Source organism: Sparus aurata, chromosome 16, assembly GCF_900880675.1.
Source record: "Sparus aurata chromosome 16, fSpaAur1.1, whole genome shotgun sequence".
Taxonomy (NCBI): Eukaryota; Metazoa; Chordata; class Actinopteri; order Spariformes; family Sparidae; genus Sparus; species Sparus aurata.
The window spans coordinates 29005305-29032254 of record NC_044202.1 but is presented as its reverse complement, the minus strand read 5'-3'; the positions used below and the strand labels follow the sequence as shown (position 1 = coordinate 29032254).

At 41.1% G+C, this 26950-nt stretch overlaps 2 protein-coding genes and 1 long non-coding RNA gene across 4 annotated transcripts; all 3 read left to right on the top strand.

Moving 5' to 3' along the window:
• The first annotated feature begins 6686 nt into the window (after positions 1-6686).
• LOC115597325 (uncharacterized) lies at positions 6687-9301 on the top strand. Of its 2 annotated transcripts, XR_003987068.1 has the most exons (3): positions 6687-7228; positions 7400-7514; positions 7920-9301. It is a non-coding gene; the product is annotated as an uncharacterized LOC115597325 (long non-coding RNA). The 2 variants fall into 2 exon arrangements; XR_003987067.1 differs by having other exon boundaries at positions 6687-7514.
• Positions 9302-13665: 4364 nt separating this feature from the next.
• On the top strand, positions 13666-19658 carry LOC115597434 (uncharacterized). Its single transcript, XM_030443318.1, has 7 exons — positions 13666-14083; positions 14617-14760; positions 14936-15032; positions 15204-15505; positions 15907-16055; positions 16145-16238; positions 16370-19658. Exons 3-7 carry the CDS (start codon positions 15006-15008, stop codon positions 16452-16454), a joined length of 657 nt encoding a protein of 218 aa, XP_030299178.1. The 5' UTR covers positions 13666-14083; positions 14617-14760; positions 14936-15005; the 3' UTR covers positions 16455-19658.
• A 2676-nt stretch (positions 19659-22334) lies between these two features.
• adi1 (acireductone dioxygenase 1) lies at positions 22335-25738 on the top strand. Its single transcript, XM_030443731.1, has 4 exons — positions 22335-22588; positions 22813-22932; positions 23228-23407; positions 24808-25738. The coding sequence occupies exons 1-4, from the start codon at positions 22466-22468 to the stop codon at positions 24922-24924; spliced, it is 540 nt and encodes a 179-aa protein (XP_030299591.1). The 5' UTR covers positions 22335-22465; the 3' UTR covers positions 24925-25738.
• The last annotated feature ends 1212 nt before the right edge of the window (positions 25739-26950 follow it).

Below are 26950 nucleotides of genomic sequence, written 5' to 3'. Positions count from 1 at the left end.
CACCTTGTAGACTGGACCGCCTTCGATCACCTCGGGTGGTGGTGGGGACGTGGTGGCCGGGACCATGGTGCTTTCCTTGGCGGGTTTGACCTGACTCACGTGGAAGGTGGGGTGAACGCGGAGGGACCGGGGCAGACGAAGTCGAACCGCTGCAGGTCCGACGAGCCTGGTGATTGGGAACGGACCTACAAACCGTGGTGCCAGTTTCTTAGAGGGCACCTTGAGACGTAGGTCCTTAGCTGAGAGCCAGACTCTCTGGCCGGGCTGGTAGGCGGGCGCGGGTCGTCTCTTGCGGTCTGCCGTTCTCTTCATACGGTCTCCCTGTCTACTCAATACCTGACGGGCGGCTGCCCAAATACGGCGACAACGTTGGACCATGGCATGGGCGGAGGGAACCGACACTTCCAACTCATTCTCCGGAAAGAGTGGGGGCTGGTACCCTAAGGCACAATGAAAGGGAGAGAGGCCGGTGGCCGATGTAGGCAGTGAGTTGTGCGCATACTCTACCCAGACCAGGTGCTTGCTCCATGTGGAGGGGTTCTGGCAGACCACGCACCGGAGGCCGGTTTCCAGCTGCTGGTTAAGGCGTTCGGTCTGGCCGTTGGCTTCCGGGTGATACCCCGATGTCAGGCTGGCCTTGGCCCCTATGAGTCGGCAGAACTCCCTCCAGAACCGTGATACGAACTGGGGCCCCCGGTCTGAAACAATGTCCCTGGGGAACCCATGAACTCGGAACACATTAGTCATCATGCTTTCCGCCGTCTCCTTGGCGGATGGTAGTTTCGGCATGGCGATGAACCTGACCATCTTAGAGAATCTGTCAACAACAGTTAAGACGGTGGTGTTACCTTGTGAGACCGGGAGCCCCGTGACGAAGTCCACAGAGATGTCTGACCACGGTCTGGAGGGGATGGGGAGCGGCTGGAGAAGGCCCATGCGGGACCTGGAAGACGTCTTATTCCGGGCACAGACCGAACACGCCTCTACGTACTCCCGGACCTCCGTCTCCATGGATGGCCACCAGAACCGCCGGGAGATCACGAACATCGTTCTTTTAACTCCCGGATGACATGAAAGCAGCGAGGTGTGAGCCCAATGAATCACCTGGGGACGCAGCTCAATGGGGATGAACAACCGATTATCGGGGCACCCCCTAGGTGGCGGGGCCACACCGTTAGCTTGCTTTACCTCTGTTTCTATGGGCCAAGTTACCGCTCCTACCACACAGTTCAGTGGAAGGATGGTCTCAGGTTGCTTGGCCTCAGGCTCAGGGTCAAATAGTCGTGACAGAGCGTCTGGCTTGACGTTGCGGGACCCCGGCCTGTAGGAGAGAGAAAAGGAGAAGCGGTTAAAGAAAAGCGCCCACCTGGCCTGGCGAGAGTTGAGCCTCTTAGCCTTCTTAATGTACTCCAAATTTTTATGGTCAGTCCAAACAATGAATGGGTGTTCGGCCCCCTCGAGCCAATGCCTCCATTCCTCCAAGGCGAGCTTCACCGCCAACAACTCCCGATTGCCGACATCATAGTTTCTTTCGGCTTTGGACAGCCGCCGCGACAGAAAGGCACAGGGATGCATCTTTCCATCCTGTTGAGAGCGTTGGGACAGGACTGCTCCTACTCCTTCATTAGAGGCGTCTACCTCCACCACGAACTGCCGCTGTGGGTCCGGAATGGTGAGGATAGGAGCTGAGGTGAAGCGGTGCTTGAGCGTCTGGAAGGCCTTCTCTGCCTCTGGGGACCAGTGGAACCGCACCTGGGTGGAGGTAAGAGCGTGGAGGGGAGCAGCTGTTGCGCTGAAGCCTCTGACAAACCGCCTGTAAAGGTTAGCAAACCCCAAGAATTGCTGAACCTTCTTGCGGCTGTCAGGAGTAGGCCAATCTGCCACAGCGCTAACTTTAGCCGGGTCCATCTGCACTCTTCCAGGGGCTACAATGAAGCCCAGGAAGGAGACGGTGTCGGCATGAAACACACTTTTTTCGGCCTTCACATACAGGTCATTGTCTAAGAGTCTTTTTAAAACCTGATGTACGTGGTCTTTGTGAGTGTCACTGTCGGGCGAGTAAATCAATATGTCGTCAAGGTAAACGTACACGAAATGGTCAAGAAAATCCCTTAGGACGTCATTTATCATGGCTTGAAACACGGCAGGGGCATTTGTGAGCCCAAAAGGCATGACCCTGTATTCGTAGTGGCCGCTGGGTGTATTGAATCCGGTCTTCCACTCGTCACCCTCTCTTATTCGGACCAGGTGGTATGCGTTGCGTAGGTCCAGTTTAGTGAATATTTTAGCCTGTTGGAGTTGATCAAACACAGAGGACATGAGGGGGAGAGGGTAACGGTTCTTTATTGTAATATCGTTCAATGGGCTGTAATTAATGCAGGGTCTTAAAGACCCGTCTTTCTTCTTGACAAAGAAGAACCCCGCCCCTGCTGGGGACGATGATTGTCGAATCAAGCCTGCTTCTAGCGACGCCGAGATGTAATCGGTCATGGCGGCCTTTTCTGGACCAGAGACGGAGTACAGGCGCCCCTTGGGAATAGTGGAACCGGGGAGCAGGTCTATGGCACAGTCGTAGGATCGGTGAGGAGGAAGTGACAGGGCCCTTGTTTTGCTGAAGACTTGTCGAAGGTGGTGATAACAGGAGGGAACAGTATTCAGGTCCGGAAACTCTGAGTCTGTGGCAGGATTGGCAGAAAAAAGATTAATCTCCTTGACATTTCCCCCCCGGTTAGTAGAAAAAACACAGCTCTGGGTACATTCCTTTCCCCACTCTCTGATCTTCCCTGTTCTCCAGTCCACACGGGGGTTATGCTGGCACAGCCATGGGTGTCCCAAGATCAGAGGGTGAGAGGGTGAAGTGATAAAGTATGGGCGAATGTGTTCCTGGTGGTAGTCAATGTTCATTTTTACAGGTTCACTGATGTGTGTGATGGTGAAAAGCTCTTTGCCATTCAGTGACCTGGCCCTAATGGGTTTAGCTAGTGGTTCAGATTTAAGTCCTAGTTTCCTAGCTAAACCCCAGTCCATCAGACTCTCGTCCGCCCCTGAGTCAATTAGCGCCTCTAGATCTGTTGCCGTGTGATGAGTTAAAGTGATCTTGGTGAGAGTGCGTGGCATCTGACTAACAGTTGGAACGTAACTCACCGCCTGGGATCCCTTGGCCGGACACGAAGAGACAAGATGGCCGCCCTCCCCACAGTAAAAACATCTCCCCTCTATCAGACGCTTTCGTCGCTCCTCTGGGGTCAGTCGGGCTCTCCCCAGCTGCATGGGCTCCTCCTCACGATCCGTGCGGAGGTGAGGTAGCGGCTCTGTTGGTGAACGCTGGGTGGTCGCCCAGCTAGGTGCGGAAGGGCGGGTGGGTCTCCCTGCAGCAGCCGATCCTCCACCTCGCTGTCGCTTCAGCTGAGCCAGTCGGTTGTCTGTCCTGATGGCGAGTGCGATGAGGTCATCTAGGTGGTCGGGTAGGTCCAGGGGGACGAGGAGGTCCTGTATGGGAGCTGTAAGACCCTTCAGAAAAACGTCGTAGAGCGCCGTGTCGTCCCACCCGCTTTCCGCTGCTAGAGTGCGGAAGCGGATGGCGTAGTCGCACACGGAGCCGCTGCCCTGCTTCAAACCGCTTAGCTCTTGTGCCTTTTCTCTGCTGGAGGACACCGGGTCAAAAGTCTTAGTTAGGGCAGCTTGAAAATCTGTGAAAGAGTTGCAGAGCGGCGAGCCCCGCCCCCATTCAGCGGATGCCCACGCCTTGGCTCTATCAGTGAGATGCGAAATCATGAATGCGATCTTCGATCGGTCCGTGGGAAATGCATGGGGCATCAGTTCATAGTGAATAGAACAGTCTATTAAAAATGTTTTGCACAAACCGGGAGCTCCAGCGTATGGAGCCGGAGGCGCCAGCTTGCATCCGGTTCCGGGGGGAGGTGAAGGCAGAGCGGAGGCGGCGGTTGTCGTGGGAGGCTGGGCCACCGGGACCGGTCGAGCAAACTGCCCAAGCAGGTCTTGCAGCTGAGATGAGAGGTGGCTCATGTTCGCTGCCATCGCCGTCTGAAACTCCTCCTGTCGGGCTAGACGTGATTCCTGGGCGCGCAGGATCTCCGTCAGTCGTTCTGCCTCTGCTGGGTCCATACTGGCCAGAGTATACTGTTATGACTTGGCAAGGATGAGGACTCAGACGCAGATTGAGAACGATTAATGCAAGCTTTATTTCTTAATTTCTTTGTGCTCTCTTCAGACGGAGTGATAACACAACAGGTATAAATTCTAGACTCGTCTAAACAGACGAGTAACAGGTAACTAACAAAAGATGCACAGGGCACAAAACAATAAACAGAAGATCGCTCCCGAGGGAGGAAGGGGAAAAAGGCCAAATCCACACTGATCTCAATAACAATAATTATGAAACTTTACAAAGGAAAATCACTCACGAGGAGGAGAGGGCAAAAGGCTATGAACGGAAACTATGCTGCACAGAGCTAGAAAAACTGCAAATGAAAACGCTCCAAGAGGAGAAAAAGCAAAAGCACTATGAAATTAAACTAGCGTCTCAAAAGGAACGAGCTGACCAAAACTTTTAGAAAACAAAATCACTCTTCTACAGAGGGTACAAAGAAAACAGAAAACCAAGCAGGGCAATACTCAACAATGGCTTGACAATGGCTGTGGAAGACGGCTGGAGGTACACGGCGAGACGATATACTCTGGCAACAAGACAGGGGAAGACAAGGACTATATACACATGAGGGAGGGTGACACAGGTGGACACAATCAGGGAATCAAGGGAGACATCAGACCGGTGACACAGGAGGAAGGGCAAGTGACCTGAAACGAGAGGAGGATTAGATTTTCAACATAAAACAGGAAGTTTGCCAGACAAAACCCCAAAACAGGACATCCCTCACCGCGGTGTGACAGATACAGGAAGTGCGGCGTGTTGCACGCGAGTAAAAATGATAGCATTAGTTGTCAACAACCAAATACTTAGAATTAGCGGACCATTAAGGATTGCAATTTAAAATGCAATAAACTGAAATGAAGTACTGGTAAGTAACCTTGGATGTCTTGTATTTGGCCATTATGTAACGTTTTTAGTCTTTATGAACTTGAATGAGCCACTGCTAGCCGATAGTTGTGTGAGCTACATGCTAACGGAAATGTGAAATAGTGTGCAGTGTCACAGAGCAGACGTCGGTTTTAGGTAAATGTAATGCTACTAACAGGGTTGGGAGGGTTACTTTAAAAATGTAGTCCGATACAGTTACTAATTACCTGTTAAAAAATGTAGTCAGTAACGTAATCCAAGTACCACAATATTAAAGTAATGTAACTTGATTACTTTAAGTTACTTTTGGATTACCTCAATGCACATGCAATTAAAGACTTCCTCTGAGGAACACATAAAGCAAATTAAAAATGTAATTAATTGTAGGGTATGTTAGATTTATTCAGTTTTATTAATTGACTATTCAGCTGTATTCAAGAATGACATGACATATTACAATAATAATAATAATAATAATAATAATAATGGTAACAGTTATTATTAGTGTTATTGTAACTACTAGGCCTATTTCTAGTAATAGCAGTAGTAAAACACCCCCACATATAGGATCTGTGTCACTTATTTGTCCCCCAAAATTACCCATACAATTTCCTAATATAATCATGCTATTTAAATACCTTGTTGTGATCTAAGTGTTAGTGACCCATTTCAGTCACTGCAGGTGTTTCAGGCAATTTTGTAACGTACAAGCCTCACAAGGTGGCAGTAGCTACATTTCAAGTGCCTATGGGGCCCTCGAAAGTCAACAAGATTTCCACGATGAAGTCCGTGCAAATGTTTCACAATAAAAGCCTACTAAGCTATTTATGCTGGAGGACTTTAAATTTGAGACGGACACAGAGAGTGTTGAGTTTGATTTAACAATGTAATGTCTTAATTTTAACAGGGCAAACGGGAGCGAACCAAAACGAGACTTCAAAACTACCAAAAATCCTAAACACGTACCATCCCGGTCACCAGCAGCAGCACCACCCACAGACCCAGTAGTAATACCTAGTAGCAGCAACAGCAGTAGTAGTAGTTGAAACAATGACAGTCCGAGTCTGGTTAACAGGCTAACTAATGTTAACTTTAGCTAACAGAATTTCTGTGTAGCTAGCTAACGTTCGCAGTTTCGCTTACCATTAAATGTTTCTTTAAATTGGATGTGGAGTCCTTGGACAATCACAGTGTGTGCACAGCTGGGATTCACAGCTTGCACTGTACAGTGATGTTGTTCCCTCTTACTTCTTTAGAAACAAAGTAATGGCGAAATTTCCACGCAGTGAAAGCATTTTTTTTCTCTAGCGCTCGAGTCCATAATGAGCCGTCTGGCTTCACTTGAGAGCAGAGCGTCGTTGTGACTGACTTGTCTGAAGTGTATTAATGTGTGCACGCGTGCATACGGCATTGCCGCATTTGCAAGTGTTAGATTCATTCATTCATTCACATTTATTCAGCATTTATTATCATATATTTTAATTGTAATCCAACTAATAATCCCAATTTTTTTCCAAATGTATCTGTAATCTGATTACGTCTTTTTTTTCTGTAACTGCAACGGAATACAGTTACTGTTTTTTTGTATCCTAATTACGTAACGCCGTTACATGTAGTCCGTTACTCCCCAAGCCTGGCTACTAAACATCAAATGCAGCACGATGTGCAGTGGTTAGCTCCATAGACATATATACATATATATATGTCTATGGTTAGCTCTGTCGCCTCACAGCAAGAAGGTTTGGTCTCTGAACCCGCCAGCTGATTGGAGCTATTCTGTGTCTGGAGCCATTTTGTGCCGAGTTTGCATGTTTTCCCCGCGTCGGCATGTGCCTTCTCCGGGTGCTACGGCTTCCTTACACTCCAAACACGTTCAGGTTAATTGGTGACTCTAAACTTTCCATAGGCCTGAATGTGTGTTTGTCTCTATGGGTCAGCCATGTGATGAACTGTCCAGGGTATACTCTGCGTTTCATCTAATGTCAGCTGGGATCGATTCCAGCCCTGCGTGACCCTGTAAAGGACAAGCCTGATTTAAAAATATTGACTAAAAATAAGTGTCTCTTTTTTACTTCTCTGAATTTTCAGTATCTAATTGCATCCTCTTCCGTTTGCAAGTGAAGGAGATACCTTAGCTGCTGTCCAACCTTGTGTCTACTTTTGAGTACATGATTGGCCATATCATTATATGTAAGTATTTTAACAGTTTTATTTGTACTATATTTCCAAACAAACGTTTTCTTTTTTACAATGCTTCTCAGTGGTTCTCAATTATTTTTTGTCATGCCCCCCTAGAAGACAGAAATTTTTCACGCTCCCCCGAATTGAAATACTATTGAGAACCTGATAATATTTATTTAGGCAGGAGAGATAGACCTTCACGTCCCGCACCTCAAGCCTGCCTGTCAGGTTGTACTCGGGAATCGACACTTTTTGTCTTCCATGACGGCAGCATGCTGGAGTTGCGACTGCTAACGTGAGTTGTTCAAAAACCTTCTTTTTAGTAAACTCTGTGTACACAAACAATGTTCTCAATGCTCGTGTTCATGAGTAGAGACCCTGGTGATGCTACCAGCAAAGTGTCATATTGTGTCGAGCCTTCTTAGTGTTCTAAAAATAGAGATTTTGGTGCTTAGCATGTCCTGCCCCATGCACTCCCGTTCAAAATTAACGTGCGCAAAACCGAAACTACGGTAAATCTTAAAAGTGCCTCTTTTGTCCTAATTATGCTTTTACACTAAGGTTTGACTCATATTCATCCCAAATAAAGCCTCAGTTGCTTTTTGGCGAGAGTTTTGCTTTAAATAATGCTATTCAATTCTGCAAAATCTGTTTGTGATTTTATAGTTTTTTTTGTCATGTCTTTCTCTCCCATGTAAAGGATACCGTTCCTAATACTCAGAGGGATGTTGAACAAATGCTCCATGGCATCTACAGCATCACTGTTGAGGGAGGTGATGCCAATGGAATCGTGATCGAGGGTGTTGAAGTTCTACATGACTTGGGAGACATTGCCACTGCATGTGCACTCTTGATGGGTGTAATATATGCACTGAACCTCAGTTATCCTCAAGAACTGAAAGCCTTCTTTGAAGTGCTTCAGAAGATCTTTCTTCATCTGGATATTTCAAGACTCTCAATAAAGGTACAGATGCTCAAAAACAAACTGTTTGAATGAGTCAACCATTGATTTGTATACTGAATGTTGTGCTTAATAGGCACAATTCTATTTTGGACCAAAACTGAATAAAAGTAGAATAGAAAGAAAGAATAAGTTCCAAGCTACAAGAATTGAGAAGTGAATTGAAAGGCCAATGTTGACAGCAGCAAGTGTGTTGTTAGATTTTTTGACCATTATGCTGTTTGATTTTTTTTTTTTAAAACACCAAGCCTGTCATGTTAGACCAAAATATAGTCAAAAGGATGTTTTTTGTTCCATTTTGTATGTGTTATGCTGCATAAAGGCAGTTTACAGATGTTCATGGACTGTCACGTACCATAACGTTGCCAACTGAGTTTATTTGGATGGATGCAAAAATGGTTATTTTTATTAATGATGAATCTGTCCATTTTTTCTTATTGGTAGTCACTTTGGGAATCTGTGATTGGCATTTGACTTGATACACCAAGGTGTAAAACCTTATGTTTTTTATTTTGTCACAGCCAACAGTCCACGATCCAAAGATGGACAGTTTACTGTCAGAGGACTAAATAAACCAGAAAATATTTACATTAAAGGTATAGTTTGGGTTTTTTGAATCGAGATTGTATGAAGTACTTGTACATAGTCAGTGTATACCTGCAATAGACTGGGGTCAGCGCGTTCCCAGTTTAGAGCTGCAGGTGGGAACAGAAAAGCACGCTGTAGCCATGTAAAATAAATAATCTATATCATTCTATGTGTTTGTAATATTTTGATTATTTTCAGTGGTTTAGAGAATTTAGTACCGAAGTAAAGGGATGTCTGACGACATAATGTACAAAATATTCAAAATTTAGTGGAAACTTAAAATGATATAGATTTTTTTTAGATGGACCTTATTTGATGTGGCTACAGATTGTTTTTCTGCTGAAACCTGAACTATCCCTTTAAAAAAACTGGGACAAGAGATAATCTGTCAGTCAACTAATTGCATGTTTAAGAGTTGCAGTTATAATTGTATGTGTTACAATGCCAAAAATGTCATTATAATGTTGTTTTCTGACCAAGTGCACCAAAATGCTAATGTTTAATGCATTGGTGAATAAAGGACTTAACAAAAATATGTTGGGTGTACCAAATTCATTTGTGTGGAACCTGTTGACAAACTAGTATTATGTTGAACTAATTTAAAATGAATTGACTGGATAGAAGTATAATGTTTTTATTAATTGAACTTAAATGTATTTTTTCATTTGTACATATAAGATGTATGTTGAAAGGGCAAATGTAAAATATGTGGGATGAAAATATATTTTTTAAGTTCATATAACGTGACAGATTTAATTAGGGCAAGCTGAAATAGCTCTTGATCAGAAGTAATTGTTTTTATTTGGCTCAATTCACAATCATTATGTTACTCTAAAACAATTTGATTAATTTAGAATAACTTTATATATTTAATTGTAATTAACTTAATACAATTTTGTGGAACCTGTTGACAAAATATATTTAATTAAAGTCAACGTTTCATTTTTTTGAGTGTCTCTCTCTCTCTCTCTCTCCATATATATATATATATATATATATATATATATATAAATAATTTATATATTTATATATATATATATATATATATATATATATATATATATATATATATATATAAATAATTTATATATATATATTTATTTATTTATATATATATATATATATAAATATATGTATATATATATATATATATATATATATATATATATATATATATAAACTAAAATCAGAAAATAAAAAAATATATGTATCAGAGTACCAATATAATTCATATCAGGACAGAGAGAGATGCCCCCCAAAATTAAACAATTTATTAACCAAATAACCAAACAATACTTATTTTTGTATTTATTTAGAACATTTAAATATCATTTTGAAAAGAAAACAAAATCAGTGCAGACAGTTAAAACATGACAACATAGACCATAATACAAAAGACAGGAGGGAATATGGCACCATCATGCAAAATAGGACATATACAAAGCAGAAGAGTAATACAAAACAATGACAATTGTATACAGATTGTGCAGACTTTATTGTTCTGTCATTGGTAAGAGACCAAGTGGTTAAGCAGTATGTTATATGTGAGAAAATCATAGCATGAAAATACATTTTAGCAGCTTCAGGTGTGAGATATTTGCGAATAAATACAAAATTATTTAGGTGAAACTTTGTTTTTGCAACAACTTGTTTAACTTGTTTTTTGAAGCTGAGAGTTGAGTTTATGATGACACCAAGATATTTAAAACTGGAAAGCACTTGTAACTTCTCCCCTGATACAAAAAATGAATCTTAAATTCCGGACCAAACATAAACAGGCCGAGGCCAACTAAACAAACACATGGTGCTCTTAAACAGAAAAGCTAAAAAGATGAAAAAAACAGGGCATCTCAAAGACAGCCAGGTCTTAAATACTCCGGGGAGGACTGATCAGGTGCTCCCAGGGGTATTGATTATAACTCCGCTTACCAGGAACCTGCAGGATGACAGACAAACATAAAGAAAACACACACACACACCCACAGCAGGAGGGCCGTCACAACTGTCTGGAGCTTTGCTCGGTACGGGCCAACAGGGTGTTATGCCGAGAAGTGCCTGCACGCCGGGATCTGCATGCCGCTCGCAGCATGAGGGGGGTGCAGTATTCGGCAGAGCTGGTGTTGAACTTGCCAAGATATGCATCCCTGGCTGATTAAGACAGACACACTGCTACATGTATGGAGTCCATTTTCATATGAATAAACACTGTTATGAGGTTACAGAAATTGTAATTAAGAGTGTTTATTCATACGAACATGGACTCCATACATGCAGCAGTGTGTCTGTCTTAAACAGCCAGGGATGCATATCTTGGCAAATTCAACACCAGCTCTGCCGAATACTGCATCTCCCTCATGCTGCGAGCGGCATGCAGATCCCGGCGTGCAGGCACTTCTCGGCATAACACCGGCAATGATGACGTCACTACCAGCAACTGGACCGCCGGAACGGTACCGGTACCAGTAATGACGGCAGCGGCGGCGGCACCGGCGTCTGTACCGGCAACAAATTGTAGACACAAGTAGCAGACCACGTATCCTACATAGCGTTGCTTTGTGGGGTGGGTATGAGACATAAGAGGTATCTTACTTTTGTTAGGGTGAATGACATATGACTAATACAGTCTGTGCCTATTGTGTAAAATTCGCTGGTCAATGTAATACCAGTAACATTTGTCTTATTTCTACAATAGCATTCTTGTGTCAGTTGTAGTCTAACGTTAAGTCAGTGCTATGGAATATGACTTATAAAGTCTCAGTTCATCCGGGTGAACACCGGCAACAAACATAGCCTAGCTAACGTTAGCTGGCTACGATCTCGCTGGTGGACATAGATAAAGTACAGTAATATTCGATTCACGAAATACAACCAATAGTAATGTTCAATTCTACTTGTGAAAAGTAATCCCTCGAGCCCTGTTTTCGATTGTCCGCCGATTAGAACAGGAATATGCTGCACAGTGCTCTGGCATCTTGTTGCTTCTGCTGCTCAACTATGAGTAGAATGTAGTGTTGTGACGTTCACGAACGAACCGATTCTATTGAACGGCTCGTTAACATGAACGATGGGATCCGAGTCGCAGCTGGGAACCGTTCTTTTTTTTTTTTTTTTTATATCACTGTGTGCTCCTTTGCGCCTCCCCTGAGTGGGACAGAGAAGTTACATGGGGAGGAGCACAGCCCAGCTGCACGGTGCTTATTAGATATGCAAATGTAGCATGACACCACCTGAGTTGTGCACGTTGCCTTTGCGTGAAAAAAAAAACAAAAAAAAAACAAAAACAGAAACATGTAACTGCCCTGCCTCTGGAGAGCAGAGCAGCTGCAGCGGTCTTAATTAGGAGGAGGACAGTTTTGTTCCAAATCTCACCCCATCATACCTCCCAGTGATTATTTCCAAGATAAAATGAGTTACCACCAGGCTGGCTTCTTAAAAGTTAATAAATTTAAAAATCAGTCAAATGAGCCAGTTTTTTGAACGGCTCTTCGAAAGGAACAGCTCACCAAGATCCGGCTCCCCTCAAAGAGCCATAAATCCCATCTCTAGTAGAATGACCCGTCCAAGATGGCGGCCACATTTCTTGCGCCCCAGCAGCCCATGCGGCGTCTACACTCTTAGAAAGAATGTGTTGTTTTCTTACACAATTAATATGTAGAAAGCCAAATAACACATGTTGTGTCAATTTCTGCAAATAATGTGTTGCATGCTGTAACCTCTACAACACAAAGACATGTGTTAACATCATTGGCCAATCACAACACACCTATGTCATCCGCCCAGTTACCCGCCCGGCCGCCCGCCCCTACCATCAACGACATTTTACGTGCAGCAGGTAGCAACGGGCCAACGGCAGGACTGACAGGTGCAGCTGAAGGACAGGTAAATTGGATGATTTACAGTGTTTTCTATGTTTCAAATATAGGTGTATGAGGTTAGAATGTGCACAATAAATCAAAAGTTAGACTTCCCCCGACTTTTAACGTTAGTTTGCTGTTTGCATCGAGGTTTCCACCGCTTTGTCACAGGTTACCTCAGCCGTTATTTTCTCTAACGGAATGCTTGGATGGCGTCTGGTTCACATTCACGGTCGCTTCGAACCGTTGACCAACCGTCATAATGACGACGTGACTTACCTGCTGTAGTTAGGTTAAATGGTTGGCTGACGAGATGTTTTCAGTCAAACTCGAGCTGAGCAGGGAGTGTGACGTTAGGGTTAAAGCGGTCTAATAAACGTCGAAGTCACGTCAGGCGCCAGAAAGCCACAAAGCTAAAGTGGCTAAATGCTAATGTATTAGCGTTAGCTGTGTGAGCACACCTAATAATTGACTTTAATATAGACTCTATAGACGGGAATGTGGCAGTGAGGCTCTCTTTTTTGGCTAACGTTAATGTACACGTTAACTTAATTAATATTGGCACCAGCCAGTTTAAGGCCTTTACATAGCTAACGAAGCTATCAGGCTAATTTTAGCCAAGTCATGACCAGACATAATGCGACTCAACGTTAATGCACTTGTTATGTTTGCTGGTCCCTGAAGAGCTAGCTAATGTTTAAAATGCTAGTTAAACGGGTAAAGTCTATTACAAAGTCACTGTAATGAATTAGATCATTTTGTTGTCGATTTGTCTTTGGAAGTTTAAGCTAAATAGGGCGGCAACACAAATTGACCCACATTTGTCCAGTGGCAGGTGCTAGTTTCCCACCCTGATTACATATTACATTTAAATGCATACATTTATGTCACACAATCAATTTTGTTGCTAACATCAGTGTACCTTGTAGACATGTCAAAATGACCATCATGAAAGGGGCTTGTGCCCTAGTCTGCTACAAATATTTTTTTTTTCCCCACATATCTAATTTTATGTATTTAACCTCTTATTTTAAACTCTCTTTTTTAAATATGTGGGGAAAATGTTACTATTAAGTTTGTCCTTACATTTGCACTAACCCCCCTCTGTCTTTCTCTCTTTCTTTCTCCTCTCCAGTCAAAATGGAGGTGCTAGAAGACCCTAGCCAGCTGCCGGACCCTGGACCAACAGTCAAGAAAGTGCTCGTTTCAGTATACAAAGATGGCACTGAAAAATACAAAAAAGTGTTTTCTGTTAACAGTGCATCACAGCTTTTACAGGCCAGTCACTCAGAGTTTTCTCACACGGTGGAATTTCTACACTACAACAGTGACTTCAAAGACTACATTGACTGTGACAGTAGCATAGATATTAAGGATTATGACAGATTCCAAGTATAGGTATCCACAGTGATCCATTTGGAGTTGGTGGAGTGTGCAGCACCACATGCTGACAGTGAAAATGTGAGTATTTTGAGGGATCTCATATGATAGCAAATTTTAGTACATTCCTGTTGACACAACATTCCAGATGAATAGATAGACCTTTTTCTTGATGGATATATTTATGACATGGGGTTAACACAGGTTCAACCAGTGACTATAGTGATGCCAGTAAGCTATCATGCACAATAGCAGCAGTGTTTGGCATGAATGGAACAGAATCTTCAGCATCAGCATCATTAACACTGGTGTTTTATTGTCCAAACGGTTGTTGTGTCAAAGGTATATTGTTGTCCATTGTTGCCCATGTTTATCACCAATTAGGCCTGTCACAATTATTAAGTAATTGCTTGATTGTGATTATTTAGCTTTATTGTCAAAATTGTTTACATTCATCTTTATATAAGCAGTTGAGTGAAACTAACAGAAATGTCATGTTATCATCACTTTTTACACATTGTTTCCTACAGTTTGAGGTTTGATTGGTGGTCTTTTAATGACATCATAACTCCACCAACCAACTTGCTAAGGGGCATATTTGTTGTGTTTTATAGAAGGACCTGGCTGAACAGCTCAAATCTCTTATCGAAAAGAAGGGTCAAGACATCCTCAAAGAATATGAGCAGACAGGGACACTGTCCACCAGCACCAGAAGAAAGCTCGTAAACATAAGTGTCAGTGACCTTGAAACATGGATTGTAAGTTATAGATATTCATTCTTTTGATATAGATTAGTTTCCTGTTTTGTTCTTTTGATTTAGGTGTGTGTTCAAGTGGATGTAAAAACTCCATTGGATCATCTGTACATGAAATATGTAAGTAAATGTCCAGTGGTGATGGGCTTGTCATTTAATCATTTCTATTGCTCTACAGTTATCCCTCCGGACCAGAGAAACTGCTTTTGGCAAAATTGTTGACAACACTTTTCCCTTTGCTGAAAGTGATGGTCTCTGGAGGGGGTGAAGGATTTGTAAGTATTGATTTAAAAGTGGCGAAGTATGATCTCTCATTTCTTTCATCTATGGTGGCTTAGGTCAGTCAGTATTGTTAATTTTCTGCTTTGTAGCTTCACTACATGACAAACACTTTGGATTTCTTGTGAGTACTCATTCATCTTGAAACATGTACACTTTTTTTATAGGAACATTTCTATGACCCTTTGTCACATACGGGATTCATAGAAATTAGGCTACGAAATATCAGACGGAGCCTAGAAGAGGGCCAGCGACGCTACCACAGGAGAAAATGGGCTTGTAGTGCAGCGTTAGCACAGCCATCTACAGCGCAGCCATTAGACGATAAAGACCTACGTGAATGGTTGTTCGTCATCAAAAGGATGAAGCCATCACCAGAGAACATGGGACCAATAAAGACTGCGATGGAAAAAGCTCTCAGCCATCGCAGAAATTGGATCAGTACCCAGTCTCCAACATCCCGAGTCTGGTGAGACTTTTGTTTACTTATCCTGGGTATTCACTGATAAGTGCTTGTTTTTTCTAAAGTTCTTTGCTTTTCTTGTAAATCGAGCTTGAAAGCAGAATTTTAAGGTGTAACTAACACACAGTTCTTGTGAGTGGTGCATCAATATTATTCCATGTTGTAAACTGTGTTGAGTGTAAACATCTATGTCAAATCTGCCTTTTCTTGGTGAGGGATCTCTCCTCTGTTGCCCACTCTGAGGTTTTTCCTGTTTTTTCCCTGTTAATGGTTTTCTTGGGAGATTTTCCTCAGTTGATGTGAGTGTAAGGACAGAGGATGTAATGATACTGTTGATGACCTCTGAGACAAACTGCACTATACAATTAAATGTGCCTTCCCTTATTTCCTCTTGTTTCCTCTATCAGCTGGATGTTTGTTAAAAAGTTTGAGGGGAAGGCAGAGCTGTTCGTAAGGAGGTGGGAGTCATCATTCATCCCCAAACTGAGGAAGATTGCTGCTCTGGAGAAGGGAGTCGTGTCCTCCTTACTTGATCAGGCTGGAGACCAGAAGGATGGTAAACAATTTACATTTTATGAATGCTTTGCTCCTAGTTTTTGTGTAAACATAATTTGACAAAACCATGTGCTTATGTCCTTCAAATAGATCAAGTATGCTACAGTACATTACAGATTCTAACCCACCTACTTCCACCAACTGCGTCAGGAAGGGGATCAGCCTCAACCCTTTGCAGTGTGAAGTCGGCCATTTCTTTCATCATCAACTTTGTGCCGCTATGTTGTATATGTGTGCAATATGAAAGCACCTAACAAATAGACTCCAGCTCAGGATGATGTCTATAATAAATGTGTATATTTTTCTTTCTTACAGCATGGGACCAGCATCTCCTCCCTTTGCAGTTTTAATGAGGGATCTTCAAGGACCCAGCCAGAGCTTGTCTGCATCAGCCATCTGATGAACACAGCACGACAGTATGTCATCGTTGCCAAAAACGACAGAGTCACAATTCCACTGCATGATGACAACTTAACCTGTGCTTTGGACAAGCTCTTCAAGTTTTGCTGGGTATGCAACGTTGCCTATCCTGCTCAGCTTGCATCAGTTTTCATCTTTTTCGATCACATTTATGACTTGCCAGTGTCAAAGACTTTGAGACGGCCCACAGTGTTGGAGCTCCTGGGAAAACTCCAGGCTTTGGCTTAAAAATGACAGCGTGTATCTTTGCCCTGTATGCAAAAAGCCAGTTCTTGGTGAGACCAGGAAACTTCGCTGGCATCTCCGTGTAGTGCATTCTTTTTCTGACGGTCAGAACTGTACCCTTGTCTGCAGTCAAAATGGCTGCCAGCGTACTTATCATAATCTTAATTCATTCTCAAGGCATCTTTCAAGAGAGCATTCATCTGGGGACACAAGCAGTTTGTCTGACCACACTTCAGATCACAATACAGCCACCAACACTGAAGAAACTGTTCTCATACCAGACACTGCAGTATCTGACAGGGCTATTGATGAAGAGTCAGACATGTCTTCATCTGAATACAAAGGTCCTCCACTAAGTAGCTATGCAGCTACCTTTGTGGCGCAAATGTACTCTGCTTCAAATGCAACTTTAAGTGATGTTCACAGGAGTGTAACTTGCACTAAAGAACTATTGGACAGAACAATAGATAGCCTTCAACAATCTACAACTTCATTGCTGAGAACTTTGTCAGTACCACAAGACAATGAGCATGTTGTCTCATTAATGAAAGACTTTGAAAGTGCTCGAAATGTTTTTGATGATTTGGATAACCCCTATAAAATGACTAAATATTTTGAAAGTGAATTCTCACTTGTGAAGCCAAAAGAGCTCTTCCTAGGCCATAGAGCTGACACCACTAGAAGAGGTGGGTTAATCAAACAATCATTAACGACTAATACTTTTCAGTATATTTCCATATTTGAGACACTGAAATTTATCTTCTGTAATGAGAAAATGCAGTCCTTATATTTAGACTCTCATAAGGGTACAGATGGAAAGATGCGTGACTACTGTGATGGTGCTCATTTTGCCGGACATGACTTGTACCAAAAGCATCCAAGTGCCCTTCAGATTCAGCTATATTTTGACGATCTGGAAACCACAAATCCTCTGGGTTCAAAAACCAAAATTCATAAAATGGGTGCTGTTTATTTCTCTTTAAGAAACTTGCAACTCAAATTCAATTCAGGCCTGGCTAATATCCATCTCTGCCTTCTTTTCAATTCAATTTTGGGAAGATATTTGAACCATTGTTGGATGATATAAGATTGTTGGAATGTCATGGGATCGAGATTGAGATGAAAGGAGAATTGCATTTGTTGTATGGAACGGTGTGCCTGTTTACAGGTGACAACCTAGCATGTCATTTTCGTGTGGCTATTTGGAAAGCTTTTCTGCTAACAAGTTCTGCAATCTTTGCCTTGTTGATAAAAATATGTCACAAATGGTTTTTGATGAAGGCTAGTTTGAAAGACGAAACAGAGAGAATTACCAGCAGCATGTTACTTTAAACGATGGATCTATGACAGGAATAAAAGAGGATTCATGTTTGAATACTTTAAAGTATTTTCATGTCACAGAAAATGTGGGTGTTGACATAATGCACGATGTTCTTGAGGGAGTTGCACCTTTAGAGGTAAAACTTTTACTCCGACACTACATTTATAATGAAAAAATGTTGTGCCTGGAACAGTTAAATGAAAGAATAATTAACTTTGACTATGGGTATTCAAATGAAAAAAACAAACCCAGCATCATCCTAAATTTGAGGACATTTGAGACTGCTGTCAGACAGACTGCAGCACAAATGTGGTGTCTTATACAGAACCTACCTTTTCTTCTTGGAGACTTGGTTAATCCAGAGAGTCTACACTGGCAACTGTTTATATTGTTACGTGAAATATGCAGCATCATTTTTGTTCCCGTTGTAAGCACAGGTCTTGCTGTATATTTAAAACAGCTCATCATAGACCACCATAGGCTGTTCAAAGAACTCTATCCAGGAAAAAAACTCATCCCTAAACACCATTTTATGGTCCACTACCCTAGTATGATGGTCCAATTTGGGCCATTGTCCAGATTTTGGTGCATGAGGTTCGAGGCGAAGCACAACCCACTCAAAAGACAGGCACATGTTGTGTGCAATTTTAAAAATGTGTCAAAGACTCTGGCGTACAAAAACCAGGTTCAACAAATGCATCGTTGGAGGTTTGGCCAACCACTTGGCAACAAAATGTGTGTTCCAAATGCATTTCCAGTTATTCTGAGATCTTTACCCAAAGGTGAACAACTGATTGATAACCTGAGGTTAATGCTTGATTGTGACTTTTCAGAGAGTATGTGTGTTTCTCATAGCGTTAGTATGTGGGGACAGACATACAGGACAGGGACTGTTGTTGTAACAGAAATGAAATATGACGACCCAGTCGTTGGAGAAATTGTTCATCTGTTCCCTCAGGTAGACAAAGGCACACTTCTAGCATTTGTGAATGTTGTGCATGTTGATTTTTTTGATGACCATTTCCATGCATTTTCTGTGGAGAAAAGTGAGGAGTTCAAAGTGGTGCGAATTCCTCATGATTTGTTGGAATTTCGACCACTTGATTTTCAGAAACCTTTCAAAGGAAACAAAGTCTATGTTAGTCCTCGATACAAAGTTATTTAAGGTTCTCCTGTTAATGAGTGACTAACCATATTAAAATATGGTTAGTTGATATTAAGCCTTGATTAAGGTAATTTTTTTTTTTTTCAATGCTTTGAGAGAGACAGAAGGAGGGTAGAAAGTAAGGATGAACTAAGAAGGGTTAAAAAAAATGTTAATGTTTGATATTAAGTCTTGATTAAGGCAACATAAAATGTCAGCATGTTGATACGTTACATGTGATGTTCAAAAAATAAAACATGTAAAAGTGTATTTTCATGCTATGTTTTCTCACATATAACATACTGCTTAACCACTTGGTCTCTTACCACTGATAGAACAATAAAGTCTGCACAATCTGTATACAATTGTCATTGTTTTGTATTACTCTTCTGCTTTGTATATGTCCTATTTTGCATGATGGTGCCATATTCCCTCCTGTCTTTTGTATTATGGTCTATGTTGTCTAACTGTCTGCACTGATTGTCTAGTATTGTGGGGGCTTTTTGTTTTCTTTTCAAAATAATATTTAAATGTTCTAAATAAATACAAAAATAAGTATTGTTTAGTTATTTGGTTAATAAATTGTTTAATTTTTGCAGTTTACACCTTTTGTCTCTCTTGTTTTGTTTATGGCTCAAGAGTATGAATTATATTGGTACTCTGATTTATATATTTTTTCATTTTCTCTGATTTTATCATGTATATATATATATATATATATATATATATATATATATATATATATATATATATATATATATATATATATATATACAGAGAGAGAGAGAGAGAGAGATACATAGATATAGATAACTATGATTTCTATTGTGTTTATATTTATACCGTTTGCAAAATACCTATCATACATCACATATATCATATATCTGAATATTCTATTACTGTTAATTCCACTATGACTATTAAAATACGCCGATATGTGTTCTGTAACATAGCTACATGTATGACGTTTGCAGCAAAAAAAAAAAAAAAAAAGCGTGAAAATCAGTTTTGAATTCAGAGTTATGATTGATTAAGTGCGCATTGAGCTGCCAAACAGATACACGAGCCGTGTCTCAATTCAGGGTCTGCACACTTCAAGGACCCGCCCTTTGCGGTCTCACCAAGTGAGTGTACTTAGGTGCGCCCTGCAGGCCGCGTCAGCCTGTTGTGAAATGGGACGGTCTACCCTTCGCAGCATTTCCTGGTTGCGTCACCAGGTGTTCCCGCCTCTACTCGTACGTCACTATTTCTGCAGCCCAGGTCCTCGAAAGTGACAAGAAGAGTAAAGTTTGACTGTCAGATCTGTTTGAGCTTCAGGAATTCCTGATTTCATTTTTAATCCTCCTGCTTGTGGGGGAAGAGTAGAAGCGGCTCTGGTGTATCTCCGGCTGAGAGGACCATGGAGAGGTAAACCTGTTATTGAACCCACAGTAATGTTATCAATATTATCATTATTAGCTAGCTAACAGTTTGGGGTAATTAACATACAGATACATTACGTTAATGCCGACATATAAACTGCTGATCAAAATGTAGGGTTTTATTTAAATTTTAAAGGCGTTATTCCTATTTAGTGTTTGGTAGATAGTTTTGTTTGTTGTAATGATTTATTATTATTATTATAATTGACATGGCAGCCGTGGATGGAGTCAGAACTGCAGACCCAGTTGATGGACGATGTGGTGGACAGAGGAGACTGGACCCCCAAACACCCTGAGTACCGACCCAGATGATGTCCCACTGACACCATCCAGCCCAGCAGCACTGCAGGGACTCCTGCTCAGCCTGTTACTCTACATCACCTGTTAATGTTTTAATATTGTTTTCAATAATAATTGTTTTTGTTAATAGTGAATAATAATCTGTAAATAGTTATTTATGCAGTAAATTTGGAAATAGTTGTAAATGTTAAGACCTTCATAATAAAAGAAAACGTTAAATCCCTTGTTGTCCCTGAAAAGTAGCACTTGATGCCGTTTGCTGTTATAAATTGTACTTAAGCTGTAAATACTGAATGGAATAGACAATGTGTAACAATAGAACAATATTTTATTCAATGAATTATATAAAATGAACAAATAATATAAAAAGAACCCATACATTAACTAAATAACAACAGGTATAATGTAAGGATTGTCCTCTGGAGCAGAGAAGAGCCTCTCCATCCTCTCTGCAGCCTCGTGTCCTCCTTCATCCTCCTCCTCCTCTTCCTCCTCTCTGTTTGCTCCCTAAAACACAATGAAATGTAAAAGACGTTTTGTGTTGCATCAACAGACAAAAGAGATCTAACACAGCAAAAAATATATAATCATCATCGAGGATAATAATATCCTAATTATCGAGGATAATCCTAAACTTAGCTCTTTATTCAATTCTAATGTTTAACTAGACTTTACAGTGTTACGGTCTGAAATAAAGCAGGGATCACAGCCTGATCTGAATCTGTTCATCTTGGTCCATTTATGTACATGAAGTAAAGATAATCTCTAACATCTCCACAGTCACAATAAGATATAAAATACAAGTCAACCTCTGAACGTCTTACGTTTGAAAGTGAAGGCTTTTAAGGCTTTACTTCCAAAGGGATCAAGCTGAGCATTACCAACGTATTTTAACTGAAATGTGGAGGTTTTAATGTCCCTTGAAGTTTAACATATCTGGCGTTGGATGTTCAAAGGAGTAAAAACCGAGTATAAACCCAATACTTACATTTAAATATGAGATCTGCGCCACTTGAGGTCGCCATTATTTATTTATTTATTTCTTCTCTTCGGGCGCGCGATGAATCTTGGGATATGTGAGACCACGAAGTGAAGTAGCGGTGCACACTCGAAAAACAGGTGAAAGGAGTGCGCATTTGTAATTTGCATTACGAGAACACTTCGAATTGAGACACCCTTCGCCGCGGAATAGTGACGTAATCGCACTTCAAATGCGCACTCGAAGTGTGCAGACCCTGAATTGGGACACAGCCGCTGACGCTGCCTGCAGGTCTCTGTGAAGGACCCTGCCTTTGCTGGCGGCGAAGGATGGGTCCTTGAAGGATGCTGCCCCTGAATTTGGACACAGCCATTGACTCGCCTTCGGAGCCCGTAAAGGCCGGGTCCTTCGAAGGATACAGCCCCTGAATTGAGACACAGCCGCTGACTTGCTTACTGCTAAATGTGACCGGATGTAGTGGGACATCCTGGTACTTTTGGCATACTAAATAGAATAGAAGTATGGGTATTGGACCGGTGGAACATTTGTCGGCGTGTATACACAGGACTTGCTTTACAAACGTTCATTTGTAAATTTCAGGATGAGTATGGAGGCCTGGTACATAGACACATCTGATGAAGACCAGAGAAAGCCTCACAGACTGAACCCAAATGAGCCCGTTTCACTGGACGAATTAAAAAAGCTTGGGGTCTTTCACTGGAAGGTAAAATGAACATGAAAGACGTTAGCTGCTTTCCACTTAACAGCTAACCTAGATGTCAGATTGACCACGATAAACGGTAATTTGTACTCTTGAGAAGCTAAAGTCAAGGTATGATATTTACAAACCCTCTGTAAACACAAATTAGCGGTCAACATATCAAATCGATGACTACATACTTTGTTTAAATAACTGTATTTACTGACCTGTTGTTCTTTATGTTGCAGCTGAACACTGATATCTATGAATCAGACCCTGAGCTGGAGCAGATCCGTAGAGAGCAAGGCTACACCTATATGGACATAATCACTATTCACATGGACAAACTACACAACTATGAAGAAAAGGTAAGTCTTACACTTTGCACTGTAATATCTGTACATTTTAAATCATCTTATATATTCGGAGAAACTGTCACTTTTTTAGGGAAGACTGGTAACCATTTGAAACTGAGTGAAATATTGTTTAGCAGATAGAAGAAGATATCATGACCTGTTGAATATGAGTGTAATGCTCAATGTTCTTTGTCTGTGGTGAGGTCAGTGACACCATTATGGAAGCTACAACCCGAAAAGTGTGTGAGTTTTTGATTCAGTGAAGAAACCAGCATTATTCAGGTCTCTCTATATTTGTGTTGGTCAGCTGAAGATGTTCTTTGAGGAACACCTGCATTTGGATGACGAGATTCGCTACATCCTGGATGGCCAGGCCTACTTTGACATCAGGGACAAGGAGGACAGATGGATCCGCATCGCCATGAAAAAGGGGGACCTGATCAGTCTGCCGGCTGGCATCTACCACCGTTTCACTGTGGATGAGACTGTATGTAACATATATGAACATAATTGTAATAGATATAAAGCCATATTCCTGAAAAAAAGAAACAAGTAGTTAGCTGCTGCTGCTGTTATCTTGAGTGTAGATGTTGGATTAAATTGTATGAAATTTAAATGATGTCTGAAGAGAAATGTGTTTGTCGGTGCAGAAAAGAACAATATTTACTTGTACACTGTACATGCACATTTACAAGACAAGAGCAAATATTGAGATAATAATCTGATAATCTGCAGATGTGCATTATCAAATAGTATTCATACTACAAAAAAAACAAACTGTAAATTTCAGAATGCAGGGAATGCATATCTTGTGCATTACAATTACAACATTACAGTAATACTCACACTTTTCACACTGCGCTTAGCCCCAGGCTAAGAAAGTGTTCACACTGGCACAGTTCAAAGTGGAATTTAGCCTAGGGCTTGCTGGCCCTGCTTCAGAGCAGGGTTAGCTCTGACTGTGGGGTTATCCCAAGAAAATCAATGAAGCGCGGGGCTCCTACAGATAAAAGGAGTAGTAAGACAACATTGTAGAATATTCAGTTTAGCTTCAAAGCAGTTGTGTGCTCCACCCAGGCCCAGTAGAAGGCCAGTTTGAAATGTATGGCCCTAGTCTCAGGTTAACACTGGGTTAATAATTTGTGTGTATTGTATATTGTGGCTAAGGATAGCCCTGGGCTAGGATATGCAGTGTGAAACGTCCCATTGTCTTTTAGGTGTACAGTGTGGTACTACTGTTCAGTGTTTGCACTTTCATTGCTGTTGTCACTGGCATTTGAAGCTTTGTTTTTGCACGTACAATCAGTTTAACATTTTGACCTTTCCTTATTCTTCAGGCTGGTCCACAATTGCCTTTGACAACTCAGTGTAACTCCACCTATAATACACTTTACAATGTTTAAAGGTCTTGGGGAGGACAACTGCATATGTGATAAGTAGTTTAAAGCCTTTTGTGGCTCCAGAGGAAGCTGCATGTATGGCTAAATTGCCTCCAATGATGTCATTTGGTCGTTAAGTTGCATTGTTGGTTATTAATGTCAGTTAAGAAACAAATTATCATATCGAGCAGAGCCAGAGATATCCTTTTTTGTTCCACAAATTGTTCTCCATTTCTACACCTGGTGCCTTCTTTCCTATAATGCAACTTTGATTGCTACTTTTTTTCCCCCATCTGTGGTTGTAATGCCCAAGGCCTGTAAACACATTTTAATTTGTGAAAGTGGTTGACTTACCCTTTAACAGCAGTTCATTCGTTAGCTTCCAGTTAGCCATATGCAAGCTGTTTTTTTATTGCTGTGTAAGATCATGAATTCTTGCATGGGGGAGGCAAAGTTGACTTAAATTTACTTAACCAAGCTCAGACTGATCTGAACGCTATTTCTACAGAACTACACCAAGGCCATGAGGCTGTTTGTGGGGGAGCCAGTGTGGAAAGCTTACAACCGCCCTGCTGATGACTTTGAAATCCGCCAGAAGTACATGGCTTCTCTGCAGGGATCCTGATATGACAGGGAGTTCAAGTGCACAACACTAACAGCAAAGTGGATATGACCACTATTTCTACTAGATTGAGGGCTAATAATATGATTAGACTTATATAATACACCAAGATGATTTTTAGTGGTGAATGAAATGATGGAGCCTACTTTATTATTATACAGGTTATTGCATTGGAACAGTCATGAAATAATATATAACTGATATATAATTATTTATAGGGGCCATTTACTGTAAGTTGTTTTACTTTTGATTCCTGAGCATATTCCATATGTAATTTCATTTCAGCAAATGTTTGAGTCCAGGACTCATAATGGAACCTTATTTCCTTTACAACAGGACACTGCATAGTGCCTTATTCTCTTTAATCAGTTGTATTTGGTGCCATACATGCCCTCAACATAATGTTCTAAGAATGAATATTGTGCAACTAATACGTTTTTTTTATTTTTTTTATTTCATGTTCATATATTTCTGAAACACAGGTGAAGGATGTGACTTGACCACCCTGTGTTAATGAGCTGGAGCCTGTTTGAAAGATTAAATTACAGTTTTTATTTTATGAAAAATTAAGATGATCTTTCCATTAAACCAGACAATTTGCTTCATTTAGGATAAAACAAAATTAATTTTCTAATAGATATAAATATGATTGAACACAACATGTTTCCAGTGATAATTCAAGATGTATAAGGACAAAGCATAAGATTTAACAGATTTTTTATATGATCATTTTAAATAGAAAGAAACCCCCATCAAATTCTGATATGTACAATTTTGGATTCCTAATAATAAAATTTTTGTTTAGTGGACAGGATAATCTGAACAGTTTGTTTTTCTTTCACTGCATGAGACTAGATACATGGCAGCTGTTTTTTTTTACTGTTAATCCAGTGTTATAGGTTTCTGCTGAGGAAGAAATTTTCGGCCTCTGGCAGTTTACTAGTGTTAAAGGGATAGTTCAGGTTTTTTGAAGTGGGGTCATATAAAGTACATATCTATAGTCGGTCTGTTCCCTACCATAATTGCTAATCAGCACAGCCTCAGTTTGGAGAAGCAGAGAGCTGCTCCAGCCCAGACGCTCAGCTTTGTACTGCAGTGAACGGAGTCCAGATGCAAAGCGAATTTTAAGCACCTAAAACAAGGCCCACCTAAAAAAATCTATATCAGTTCAAGTGTACCCTATGCATTAGTGCAACTGGGCCTAGCACTGTATTTCGCTATGATACAGAGGTTCTACGGTTGAGAAAATGTTCCAAATGTTCCATTTTCTCAACCGTAAAACCTCTGTATCCCTACGCATTCTCTGCGAGCAGCGAAATACAGTGCAAGGCCCAGTTGCGCTAATGTGTAGGGATACAGAGGTTCTACGGTTGAGAAAATGTAGTGCCAAAAGAAAGGGCGGTCTGACGGCGATGTAAAGCGGTGTGAATTTTCTCTATATAACGTAACAGATCAACTATAGATATGTACTTTATATGACCCCACTTTAAAAAACCCGAACTATCCCTTTGAAGCACACTGAAGCTCAGGATAATGCCCATGTTAGGTCTCACTTGATAAGACTTAACCTCCCTTAAAAAACACTACCAGTCTGAGATCTTAGATCTCTCTTCCAATCTCCCAGTGTTTAATTTTAATCTTTACTTTGTGATTAGAATTTCTTTCATACAAAAACAGTTGGACATTTTGGGAAATATTTTCATTAGCTTTCTTACAGAGATTTAGATCAAAAACGCATATCTCTGTGCTAATTATGAAGCAAATGCCAGCAGCTTGTAAACTTCTTAACTTATCACAAAGACTGTGATCAGTGGGAAGTTAGTTAGTTTGTTAAAATTAGTTTGTCTGCTTGTGCTGTAAGAAGCTAATCACTGAAGCACCTAATATGGATCTCCCTGTGTAAACCTCCCTACAGCAAAGGTAAAAAAAAAAAAAAAAAAAAAAACCCTGGTAAAGCCTTGGAACAACCTCCTTAACTTTTGTTTTTGACAAAACATATGAGAAGAAAACTAAAGGCCAGTAACCAGCC